The sequence below is a fragment of the Lepisosteus oculatus genome, chromosome 7, assembly GCF_040954835.1.
Source record: "Lepisosteus oculatus isolate fLepOcu1 chromosome 7, fLepOcu1.hap2, whole genome shotgun sequence".
NCBI lineage: Eukaryota > Metazoa > Chordata > Actinopteri > Semionotiformes > Lepisosteidae > Lepisosteus > Lepisosteus oculatus.
The window spans coordinates 55,257,349-55,270,931 of record NC_090702.1 but is presented as its reverse complement, the minus strand read 5'-3'; the positions used below and the strand labels follow the sequence as shown (position 1 = coordinate 55,270,931).

The 13,583-nt window shown below is 43.7% G+C and overlaps 1 protein-coding gene across 2 annotated transcripts in view; it reads right to left on the bottom strand.

Moving 5' to 3' along the window:
- Positions 1–13,583, bottom strand: part of apaf1 (apoptotic peptidase activating factor 1) — a 75,936-nt gene that overhangs the window by 28,237 nt on the left and 34,116 nt on the right. For both annotated transcript variants that reach the window (XM_015351932.2, XM_006633059.3), the window contains 5 exons: positions 13,144–13,269; positions 12,271–12,390; positions 8,984–9,109; positions 5,007–5,132; positions 4,248–4,394 (listed from right to left, as the gene is read on the bottom strand). In XM_015351932.2, coding sequence (XP_015207418.2) covers positions 4,248–4,394; positions 5,007–5,132; positions 8,984–9,109; positions 12,271–12,390; positions 13,144–13,269 — 645 coding nt within the window. The remainder of the gene's footprint in view (positions 1–4,247; positions 4,395–5,006; positions 5,133–8,983; positions 9,110–12,270; positions 12,391–13,143; positions 13,270–13,583) is intronic.

Sequence of the window (13,583 nt, the reverse complement as noted above, 5' to 3'; positions counted from 1 at the left end):
TTACAATGAGACACTTCAATTATGAAGACCGAACTGAATTACAGCTTGGGAGACTGAGAAGCTCCAATTTTATGGAACACAACTGACATGGTGATGTCACTGCATGACCTGGGCACAGTGATGTCACTGCATGACCTGGGCACAGTGATGTCATGGTGAAAATTAAAAATAACCGCAAAACCGAACTCAAGGTGAACAATTTGCTTTGGCTATTCTAAGCATCGACCAAAACGCAAAAAATCAGCTCATTCCCTTTGGGAGAGGCAAATCTACAAAGCTATTTTGGCCAAAATCAAATATCACACCATTCACAGAGCAAAATTATTTTTTCTCACTTGAGTGTACCTCAATACTTCTGACAATATTCAGCATTCACAGCTTCACAAATTGCACAAAATACTATTCCTATCACTCCTTTCTCATAAAGCACAGTCATTCCAAATGCCATATTTAAATACCTTTTAGGGGGAGAACAGTCGTCCACTGAGCAGAGAAAACCAATCTTGCACATCTCACACAGAAAACAGATTAGCCAATAAGCAGTGAATAATAACATCAACAATTCAGCCACAGAGGTTAAATTGTGTGTAGAAAGTGTAACTAAAGGCCTAGACAGCAGACGGAGGGTGATACATTGTAGCTCTAGCCTTCTCCCTAGACAGGTACGAACTACAGGAAAGGACAGAAGCAGGGCGCCTAACTTTTTTGATAACACTGTTCACAAATTTAAGCTCACGCAATACGTCTGGTCTATACCTGGGAACCCAGAACTGCCAGGAACAGTGTGAAAAAAAAATAATCTTGCTTTCAGGGCATCAACTCACTTTGTTCTAGCCAACAGCCATTGGGGACTTTTGTAGAAGGCTTGTTGAAGGGAACAGCGCGCTGTCATTTCTGTCACTCTGGTTCAACACGAGCTGGCAAGCTCCAAGCAAGCCAAGCACAGCTCTGGAACAAGCTGACCCCAATGCGGCATAAAGCAGCTTTATTAACAAGGTACTAATTTCGAACAGCATCCAGGTTTTTGTGACAAGGTGCATCAACTTGTATTTGACATTTTTGATAGGACTGACACTGCCTGATTCAAACCTTTTCTGGCACAAAACCATCAGATTGTTACAAAACCTCCCTTGAAATCAAACCTACGAGCTCTTGACAAACACAAGCCAGCAGGACCCAGCCCAGAGGTCAGTTTGTATAGAATTCACAAAGCCTGGGCATTTTTAACACCTCCAGCAAGCCTCCGGGATGATGAGGAGGAACAGGAGAGGAGCGTCTCCGCTCATTTAGCCAGATGAGTCAGTCGAGAAGAGACTCCATTCTTCGATAACAAAATGGCCAATATGCTCTCACCACTGTTACACAGAAGACAAAACAGTCAAAGACGAGAGCAGAATAATCAATGAAAAACCTGACAGGATGTGGGCAGTGAAGGCACGAAGCAGGAACAGTTTCATCACATGAGTGAATATGAAGGCGGGCAGCTTCGGCTCACTGGCAGCCGGGTGGCAAACAAACAACTGGTGCCCAGACTTCTAATATGAGCAATAACTCAGCAGAGGAAGGTGCTCTTTAAATGATTTATGAATGAGAGAATCTTCCCCACCAGGAAGGATGATGTCTTCAACGCCCGGAATGAAAGTTAGGTGCCAGAGGAAGTATATGGAGCACCAGGAGGAAATCCCAAGAAGCCTCCAGGAGAAATGTGGGCTATTAGCCAAGGTTTGACCTATTCAGAGCCAGAGCACGGCATCAGAAAGCCCCCTGAGTTCCCAGATTTAAAAAGCACAAGCGCTTCAAAAAACAAACAGCAAGCAGCGCCACCGACAGACTGCCTGACCAGCCCACACTCGGCTCACCCGCCTTGTTTCAAAAACAGCTCCGGCAAGGGTTTCAGACTTTCAGTACGGACTGGTGTCCAGATTGGGAACTAAATGTCACCTTGCTCTGTGAATGTTGGTCACCGCTAGTGCTCTTAACAAACGCTCTGACTGAAAGAGTGCCAGACCTACAGCTGAGTGAGCAACAGTGATCAGGGTTAAAGCCAGTATTATTAGATTAAAACCTGTATGCAGCAACAGCCTGGCTCAAGCAGTTTTCAACGCCACTGATCAAAACTTAACCAGGAAATGTAATGTGTCCTCGTCGAGATCAGACAGTTCTTTTGTTGAGCCAAATAATGTAACTAGAGAGCCTCATAACTGGAAATCGTATTACTAATTGTCTTCTGCTGTCAGAACAACGGGAATCTTTGGTTGTACACTTTTGGAACTGGGTTGGTAAATCTTTCCTCAGATGAAGACATCTTATACCTGAAAAAATACAGTCCGTTTCCACAATGTATTAAAATAAAGCTTTTGGATCCAAAACTACTTTGTTTTCAATGGCTTTCGGTATATCACGCCTGTTGTGCGAAGTACAGAAAGCACAAAGCACACTGCAAGACTCGCAGCCATACATGAGCTGCCTCCCTCGTTTCAATTATCCAATTGCTCCCCTCATGCGATGTGGGCTCCCTTTCCGATCGCTTCCTGCGGATTCCAGTTCGTATTCACTGCATGTGATCACACAGAGGGGCACATCCGGGCCAAGTCTGGGGCAAAGCCTGAACTCAGACCACAACAGGAGAACAGCGGCTTGAAGGAGGGCTTCATGTCTGCTGCTGGCTGCTCCACAACCTTGGGAAGAATTGTAGCCTCCACATTAGGTTTTGCATTAATTCAAAGCCTAATTAGGTGATTAACGAACAAGAACTGCAGGAAAACAACATTATCTATAAACCCAATGCATTATGAATGAGCATCGCGTCTCAAACGAGTGTACCGTTTTGTCCATCTCATTTTACAAATCACTGACACTTTCAAAAGCTTTCTCCAACTAGTTTAATTTGCTTCTGCTTCATTAAAAAAAACAACACAGCTCTGCGTCGTGCACTTGGCTAGACAATGACTCTTCTGCCAGCGGCAGCTGACTGCAGCTAGCGTGAGCCCATTGCAGGTACTGTGTTCCCAAGGGGGTCAGGAAGACCGCCTGACAGTCGTGTTTCCACCACATCCCTTGACCGGGCAAATCATTCATAATCGCAAAAAAAAAAACCCTTCATTGACTGCTTTAACACTGCTCTTAAATCTTGACTTTCAAAGAAGTTCTTGATTCACCATCTGAAAATGCAGTCTGAAAAACTCTGCAAAAAAGTCTGCAAAAACTGAAATCTATTTATTACCTTAGAGGAAGTCCCAGAAAATATCGATTCAACCTTACACCACAGTTTTTTATAAGTGCTTTTCTATTTTATTGGAGTTGGTCTTTTTGTTCTATTTGTTAAGTGAGTGGACTAATTTCTCACTCCAAGTGCGGTATTTCATAAGTTAATTATACATGCACTTTTGCGATATAAGATGCAGTTAAAGAATTACGAAAAATGCTACTGTAAAATTCAAGTACGTCTGCTAAATTAGGTTTTAAATAATTCATTACAGTTGTACAGTTCATTATTCACTACACAGCTAAAATTATACTTATCTTTATATATTGAGTTTTATGATTTGACAAAACTCAAACTTGATAATTTCTGGTAAAGATAATGATAAACCTTGATTGTTTTTTTTTCCTGTTTTGGTAGAGGTACTCCGTATTGAGTAATTGATTAACTGCATGAATTATGATACTATTCATCATTTTATTAACCCTGCTTTGACTGAATAAACTAGGGGACAGCCCTGTGCATGTACACAGGCTCAGTAGTTTGATGAATGTCTGATGAAGGAAATCTGATCTTTCAATGTCTTGGCCAAGGAAGTTCACTTGAATGCATTTTACTGCTTGTCCACCTGCTTTTTGTTAAAATGAAGTCAGGCAGCATCAGCCTGCACCTCTGTAATCTCCTGATGATGGGCATTCTTTCTTGATTTACTCACTGATAGCATGCAGGTTGTAACACTGGTTCTTTCACCAAGTGCAGACACTAGATATCCGAGTCTGCAGTTCCTCTATGCTGAGCAGGATTAGTACTACAACAACACGTCATCACCAGGAAACAGTTACCTGTCTCATGATTGTCTAAGCTCAGCACACTGCCTATATCAGTGACATCATGCCCACGACAATTACACAATTACAGGAGCTTGTTATTCTATCACGGCCACTGACTACCCTTAGAGGAAACTAAAAAGCTCCATGGTCCATGTCCATCTTCTGTCCAGACTGTGCGCAGATCAACTGGAGATAAGCTCTCTGGGGTCACTCACCTTTATATACCCTCCAGTGGAGACCAGCATCTCGCCGTCGGGGGAGAAATGAAGATCGGTCACCCAGCCTCCGTGGAGCGACTCCATCGAGTCCTTGTCGCCCCGGGTGCAAATCTGGAGCAGGGCGCCGTCAACCACTCCCCAGATCTGACACATGGTGGGGGGGGAAACAAAACATGACTCGTAAGATGAGATCCGTATATAAAAACAGGAGTCTGCTGGATCGTCCCACACCACAGCTCACCAAAAAATAAATTCCCACTTCCGCCTGCGCTGTAAGAAGGGCTGCACGGGGAAGGAGAGGAAGAGAAACCTCTCTCATCTAGAAGCCCAGAGGCTCTACATCACTTGAGCACGATCAGTCCAAACCAAGAGAGTTTTACATTCAAACTGTCTACATGTTTACTTGCACATTGTCTATTGTTTGTACATTGTCTTGATGCACTGTTTGCACTTTGTCTTGTTTTTTACACTTGTTTTACAATCGAGAGACTTTCTGTAAGTAAGAATTCCATTGTACCAGTACCGGTTACATATGGCAATAAAGTTCAAGTTCAAGAGGGGCCCCACCAGACAGGAACTCGTAATAACGCCACTCAAGAACTCTAGCCGTGGGAAGATGGCAGAAACCGAGAGGAAACGATCACAGCCGAATCGAGCAGCTTGCCCTTGAATGGGAGAAGCTACGAAGCTGTTCCCAGGCCGGTGCGACCGAACAGCAGGCAGACAGGAGCTCCGCGGCTCCGCGGCTGGCGTTACCCGGATCTCGCCGTGGTCGTCCCCGGTGGCCAGGCACGCGCCGTCCCCCGAGAAGCGGACGCTCCGGACGCAGGCCTTGTGTCCCGTCAGGGTGTGGAGAAGGCCGGAGGAGGCGAAGCTCCAGACCTGCGAGGGGAACAGGTGTAGAGGTTCGAGCGCCGCAAGCCTGGGAGCACCGACGCACGCCGGCGCGTTTCCAGTGCTTCCTGAGAAGAGGCGCACCAAATAAATTACACAGCAGCTCCTCTGCACAAATGCTGGCGTCTTTTTTTTATCAATCCGCACTTTTATGAGATGACTCAAATGGAGAGCTTAAACCTACCAAATCTATGCGGAAATACAGCGTGTAAACACAAAACGCCAGTGGCATTTAATTATTCATCTTTTAGCGTTTGAAGCATTTTCCAGATAGATTATTTTGGAAACAACATAGCTCAGTTTTATCTTTATGTATTTTTAATATCCTGATTTCCAAGTAACCCACTGCTGCAATATGACTTCCTAAGGAAACAGTGCTGTGAAGAGCAGTGATTTTTGTACTGGTATTAAAAACCAATTAATACATATAGCACTGAAGACGTCAAACCTGGTCATTACCTTCACAGGTTAAACACCAAATACTTCAGAACAAGCAGCCTCATTCCACGTCGGCACAACCTGGGCTGGAGCCTCACGGTGTGACCAGTAGGCAGTCATCATTCGTCATGTGTAACCCACAGCAAACCCAGAGGCGAGGCACTGCACACCATCAAACAGGCACCCCCACCCAAAACACAATCGCAGCTCGGCCCTGAACTTCAAAATCCAATCTCGGAAATGCGGCACTGTAATTCCCAGTCCAAGGGGAGCCTCGCGTTTCCAATTACAGAGGCAGAAAAGGAGTTTGCTTTCTAACAAAAGCCTTTCGTCACATTCTCTCAAAAGCCCTCCCAAGATACGCGATGGTAGTAGCAGTAAGGATAATAACACAGCTTCAGGTGGGGAGCTGCATCAGCATGCGCAGGCTGCAAAGGAACAAGTTATAGGTTTATTCCATGCTGAAAAAAAGAAGAAAGAGAACACAACGTTTCGGCCGTGGAGGCTTCTTCAGGTGTGCATAACACAGCTTCTCCCGTTACTAATATTACTAATTTCATCCCAAAAGGACCCATATAAGAGGACGGGCAGAACTGGGAACGCCCGTAGTGGACGTTTGTCAGGTTTGATGACATGTCCTGTGCGTATTTTAGGGTTTTGCCCTGTTCTGTTTCTTGGATGGGGTGAGGTGGGGCTTCTCCACCTGGCGGGCAAGGAAGTGGACTTTCCATGACATGTGCAGCACGTTGGCAATGACCAGGCCGTCTGAAGGAAGAGCATTCTGCCTTTGTGAGCAGAAAAGACCAAACGACTTGTGTTCAAGGCTATCCATGTGCACTAGGCAAAACATTTTTTTACTGAATTTGTTAAAAAATTTCAGGGCACCCAATCAGTCTTCTTTGATGTGTGGTGAGCGTTCTGGCGCACTATGGCTGCCGTCGCATCATCCAGGTGGGGCTGCACACTGGTGGTGGTGGAGGGGATCCCCATTACCTGTAAAGAGCTTTGAGTGGAGTGTCCAGAAAAAGCTCTATATAAGTGTAAGCAATTATTATTATTATTATTATTATTATTATTATTCAATGGACTACTCTGACATTTCAAATAAAACCCTCAGCCTCAAACTGTTGCGCAGAGCATGCAAGTGACATCTCCCCAATTCCTTGATGAGGCTCAGATCTTCCAGCTCTTACACAAGGCAAAGGATATTTGTGGTCGCTCAGTTAGGCAGAACTAAACTTTGCCTGCGATGCCGTTTTGTAGTTTCACTTTAAACGAGGGGATTCTCTTGATCTACTCCCTTCTGATACTGACCTGAATCTGTCTCAGAGCCCAGCCGCTCTGATGAGGAACACAGGATATTGCTCCACTTAGCACCAGCACATTTTTATTTTTCCATGTCTGGTGAGGAGACCAAATTTCACAAAATAAGTACTAATAAATCCCTGCGTACTATCCTAATGCAGAGAGCCATTAGAAATCAACAGGATAAACTGTCAGCAGCAGCCAATGCCCCAGATACAGTCAGTTCTCAATTGATGTGCTTTTAATTTACCTGCTTTTAGTAGAACACGCCTCAGAAATACTGTATATACCACTTCTTAATTAAGGACGCTGATACTGTAGTTCACTTGGGTGAGACCAGAAACAGGCAGCTTGGAGGAGTTCTGAAGACGATCTACACAAACTAGTAGCCAGCTGTGCTCCAGCTGCAGGGTACAATGTACCCCAGCTGGAACGTCTCTGTCCCAGTGCTCATCCAACTACCATCTCCCATTGCCCCATGCTGACTGCTAAAGCTCCGTTACAAAACCAGATCGCAGTTCATTACGAAACTTTAAAATAGCTGGTATTACTGCAGCAGTAGGACTGAAGACGGCTTCACACATGCCATTACCACACTGTTCACCACCCACCACTTACAGTCCGATTAACGTTAGCAACACGCGTTGTTTTAAATCATTTCCACAGCGCAAATTTAGCTTTATCAATAACAATTATATAGTGATATAAATGTATAACTATGAGTGACTATTGCACTGTTAAAAAATGTGTAATAGTTTTTATTTGGGAGTTCCTCCCTCTGGCTGTCAGTGAAGCCTGTATACAGTATATCCCCTCTTATTTACATAAGTGGGAAGTTATTCCATAATTGGCACTTTTCTAATTGACACAGATTTTCCAGGACTCTATCTATCATGTAAATGGAGAATCGCCTGCAATTTGGTGCATCTCTATACTGTAATGCTCACGTGACTAGTGACTCTCTTGTAGTACCAGCCCCCAGCACTCAGTAAGGTCATTTAAAGATGATGATATGCTGTTTGAATTAACTCTCCTGACCGGGATCTGTCTCATATACGTCTACACTTTACACCAATGTGTCTGAAGCTGGCTTCCGCAGGTACTGTAAATTGCTAGAAATTTGGGAAAAGGGGTGAACAAAGCAGTGGCTGCAGGTAAAGACTTAGCTCCTTCCCCAGAATTGAGGACAGTGCTGTATTGCGGTATAGCTGAGCCAGCCTCTTCCTAATTGAATTTCTTGCTTGCCTTTGTTAACAGCTTTTCAATTTTTTCATGTGTGCCATGTGTCTCCCAAGATGTCAGTTTGCAGTTTTCTCTTTCCTTCCATATGGCACACAACTGATGGTCTCAAGTCTTAAGAAAACAATACAATTCAAATCCAGTTACTATATAGTGGTTTGCAGAAAATTAGCAGATGCTAATGGCAGCTAAGTACAATACATAAACTTGATACCACCTTCTGCAAAGCAAAGCTTCTAGGACCAATTTGTGAAAGTAAGGTAGATAACCTTGTTTGAAACATGCCTATATAAGGTTTTCCTTTAGGACAATGCTTTAGCTAAATCTAGTTCTCTTTGGCATCCATCTTTAACTACATCTTTGACTAAAACTGCTGTTTTTTTTTAAACACTTTCCCATTTTTGTGCTTCATGAATGTCCGCTCCAGTGCCTTACCACAGACACCCACTACATGGTCTTGGGTCCATCAGTCTCCTTATATCGCTAGTGCAGGTTTCAGGCCCACTCCATTATCAAACTCAGCCATGGTCTCACCACTAGTTCGTCACTGACATGTTATAAAAGTCCCTTCTCCTTTAGCTCAGATATTAATAATAATAATGTGATCAAAGGAGTGGGTATAATAAGGTATATATATATATAAGGTTTTCCAAAGGCTTTTCTGCCATCTTTTTCCTTTTGAATGAAATATTAATCTACAGTGCAACTAAATTGTACTGTTTTGAAAACCTGAGCTTTACTTGGTTCCAAACCACATTTAAAACATGCCTGAGGGGGCACTGCTAACTAACTGTATGTGCAAGTACTGCCTTATATTGAGTTTGATTTCCAACATCTCCACCCGCATCAGTGCGCACCTTGGCGGTCTTGTCTGCAGAGGCTGAGGAGAACTTCTTCCCATCAGGAGACACGTCACACGACAGGATTGCTCCCTTGTGGCAGAAGATGTCCTGGATCAGCTCACCAGTGGCCATATTCCACACCTAGCACAGGACGAAAACTTTACATCAGGCTCAAAAAAGCTTATTGATTTAATGATGCAGCATGCACAAATAATTACAACCACAGGAAGATGACTGTTCCTTTCATTAAACTCTTTAAGATATCCCCAGATGCTCTCATTATATAAATTACGTGTTCCAGCAACTTACTGAAATGAGTCTATACAGACCAACAATGAGGATGAACAGTACCCATAAGAAAGCAATAATAAAAGACAACATTCCAAAGATTCTTATGCAAGACCAATTTTTTCATAAAGCTACAGTCATATGTTTTATGATGTTTAGAACCGACATGCTTCTTGCACATTTCAGGTTATTTTATGGTGACAGAGCTCCACAACTAATATGTGCTATTTTAGGCTATTTGGTCATAACTGAAAACAAAGATTTCTGAAAGTTAATGAATGCGTAATAAAACTTAGAAGAGCAAAAACAATATTCCTGCTCTAAACATTTTTCTTCCATTTAAGGTTACTACCTCTTATTTGCTTTGATCTGGAATACGGAACCAGAAATTTTCTAATTCTTTACCCTTTTCTCAGCAAAAATGTTATACCCAGCAAACTGGAAGGAAACCGTGCACAATTCCAAAAACCACCAAGAGGTTATGACTATTTCAAAGGCCGATGGAACAGTTGTATTTACATTTCCCAAATACAAAAGTCTGATAGTTAATATCAAAGTAAAAAAAATGCTGCTGCAGCCCAAAGAAACTCCTACAATAAAACAACACATTTAAATCACACCCTCAGGTTAGAAGCAGACAGAAACAAAGTCTGCATTTCGTCACGTTGCTCACAGTATCCTGGAAACATGTCCTAAAACCGTATAGGAGTCCTTACAAGACAGACCCCTCTGCTCTCTGGGGGTTCTCTGACCCAGACATGTGAATCAGCCAAATGCTTTCAGCATCTTATTCCAGCCTTACAGCTGAGCCCCGTCTGCTGCTCCTTGATCAGCAGCGCCCTTTCATTCTCTGTGATCCGGGCGCGGAAGTCCAGTGAGATTCCGGGATCTCACCCTGCTTCCTGGACCACCCCTTAGCAATTCCCTTTGTATTCCGTGCCACCCATGCGCTCCCAGTGGAACAATCCAGCTGCATCAGAGGGCTCATCTGGGTCTCTCTTACCTATCCCACCCTCCACCCTCATCCTCGTGCTCCCATGCATTAACGATGGAAGTTCTGCTGCCAAAAGCAAACCAGCCCAGCGTTCCCAGGGGAGCCCGGCCCACTTACAGCAACGAAACAACCAGCGGAGATTTCCAGTGTTTCACTCAGACGCAAATTATAGCAGCTACAGTTGTAATGCCACGCAGTGTTTTTGCATGCGACAAAGAGCTACAGCCCATTAGTTTGATATAGATTTTATTTTTTCCGACAAACAAAGCTGGCAAGCTACTCGAGGTCTTTGATGTGCAGATTTCAACTAAACATTTTGGTGCTTTCGCCAGCCTCGTCTCAATGAAACATTTTCTATGCTGTCAGACACAGAAAATTGAAGTCTCACTTCCAGCTGGATTAAATTTGAATAGAACTGACAGCCAGAAGAGTATAATGAGGCCGCCTGCGCCTCAGAACTTTAAACTTGCAATCTGTTGTTATGTCGCTACTGATTGAAACAGCATTCTCATTAGACTGCAGCAGCCTAGTGTGGTGGATGCACTGGGCTTCCAGTCCTCAGAGTTGTAAGTCCCTTTGTAAGAAAAAAAAAAGATTCTTAAAAACAAGCATCCGTTTGGTTTTTGACGTTTCGTTCGCTGTCCTTGAACATTGACAAGCAGGGACCTGACCTGCAGGATTGTTTGGCTATAGGGAAGTACATCTGGTTTTAGACAAACAAATGCAAAAGTATGTCAAAGAGCTTAAGCACTTGAACCGAAGATTTAATGTACATGGTGGCAGCTCTTTCTGCTCTATATTAAGATAACTTTCAGCATATTCAGAGAACAAAGCTGATTGAGAAAATGTGGTTCACACTGCGATGAACAATGTGGACATTTTCTGAGCCAATGAAAAGGACAAATATGCCATTTTTGTCTGGCACAGCGTGGCATCACTGCAGAGAGCCGACTTTGTAAATGCAGAGCTGCTAATGCCTCTGTTACACAGCAGGTAAAACTCACAATCTGTAACCTGTTCTAACTTTACCCTTTTCAGCTTTAATTGCTATAACTAAAAATATGTCTCTGATTGCACCAACAAGTGCAGCGGCACAAAATGTGATGCTGTTTAAAGCTCCAGGCTTTTTACAGTCCCTTCAGACCAGCACTTCACCACATGCGGACGGGTAGGGTACGCTGTGCATTTTGAGATGTCTGTATCAGTCCAGGCCACGCTGGGCAAGTTTTGGAATGCGAACAAGTAAAGGTAAATCCCCTGGAAAGTGAACCGCAGCATTTCGGCTGTTGAGCCTTCTTCGGGTGTGAGGGAGAGAGAGTTAGAGTTGAGAAAATAAAGCACAGGAGAGCAGAGGGCAGAGTGGATGAGAATGGGCACACATATGCAGGAATGGGGCTATGGGGCAGAGGTGTGAAAAGCTCAAATCTGTAAATGAATGGAGAGGACTCCAAGGCATTAAGTCTGTCATTGAGAGAAGAGGAAAGGTGTGATCCAAGGGGCAGGATAACCTCGTCTTCTGATGCTTTCGTGAAGAGGAGTCCTAAATTCTCTATAAACGTGTGCAAAGACATCAGTGAAAATCATGGGCAGGAGAGGTCAAATGGGGAACCAATCAGCTGGGGGAGATCATTAATCGCCGCTGCTCCAGCAGATGGGTATCGGATATAAACGGATGTTTCCGGGACCCTCTTCTCTCTCGCACACCGGAAGAGGGATCAGAGGCTGAAACATTGCGCTTGTTTCCCAGGGCAGAATTAACCTGTACGTGTTCCTCGGCAGCTGGTGCCGCAAGCAGCTCCCCACTCAAACATCACCAACAACTCCCCCAGGACGAGGCGAGACATCTCCCCTGACGGGGGTCCAATACCACCCGCTCCAAGCTGTAAATTGGGTTCTTCACGTGTAAACAAGATGTGTACTCCCCTTGGATCACACCTTTCCTGTTATCTCAGACAAGCTGGATAACAGCGGGCAGCACCGCAGCAGAGGGAACTGTGAATGCCTCGCAGAGAAGATTTACCTTCACCGTTCCATCAAAAGACCATGATAAGAGTCTGGAGCTGTCCAGCAGGACGCACTTCTTCACCTGCTCTGTGTGGCCTTTCAACACTTTGCATTCTGAAGACCTCCAGTCCCACACCTACGATAGAGAAAGAAACGGAAAGAAATGTTTTTGTATGGGCTTTATAAAAGCTACAATTTTAAGTGATTCAGGCTAGCCAAAATGGCTCTATAATACTGGGGTAACTCACACAGTACTGGTGTCATAATGTGTCTCCAAGGCAGGAAAAAATGACAATATTAAGAGTGAATATGCAGTGCCTCCAGAAGTATTGGGATAAAGTCAAAATTGATTATTTGGCCTTACAGTCAAGACATTTCTAATTGTGTACATTAGATTAATAAGGATGATAAACACAATATAATATGCCTTGTTTTGAAGTATACAGTAATTCGTTTTGAGAGTATGGAACAAGCTACCCCAGCTATGTCTGATGTCCTGACTCCTAGTCTCTTTTGAAACGTTTCTTTTAATCTACTGTGGTGGACTCTGCAGTGCTTCGTAGAAGCAATATGGACAGGGTGGAAGGTGAAACCATAATTGTTATGATGACTGTAGCATGTTCACCCAACCTAAAGCTACACTAGCTGCAGAATGTGTCGGCAGGCCTATCATTGGAGTCTAGTGAGTATGGCTAAATTCCTGCAGTATCTATTGACAGGATAAAGAGGCGTCTTCTTTAAGGATTTCTTGCCCTTAAGGCCAAGTTTTTGCAGCCCATTATGATGATAGTATTCAACTCTTGACATTTTGAAATGTTCTGCAGCACAAACAAGAAATTAAAATGCCAAATGACATTAAAGTATTAAACGATATTCAGCAGTTGTTTACCCTGATAGTCGTGTCCTCGGAACAGGTGATGAGCGTTCGTCCATCAGCTGTAAACTCACAGTGCTGTACAGGCTTGGTGTGTCCCCTTAAAGTGCTCACAGTATTGCCGTTCGGAATATCCAAGACCTAAAAAGCAGACAAAGGAACTTGAGTGAGCTACAGGCTGTGACATATTCAGCAGTGCCACAGCATGGGCACCATAAAATCTAGAGAGAACCACAGGAACCGTCAAAATATTTAAGGGGCCACAATAAAGTTAACTGAAAAGAAAGACTTCTGAAACCTACTGTCACAGAAGATTACAAAAGCACAAGATTGCCTTAAAGGCATGCAACTGTTTTTCATTTGCTGTTAATGGAGATTCTAATAGTGCAAAAAAAAACTGTAGTGTTCACTGAAATACTGGTCTTGTTGATAGGATGACAGCAACAAAGAAATAT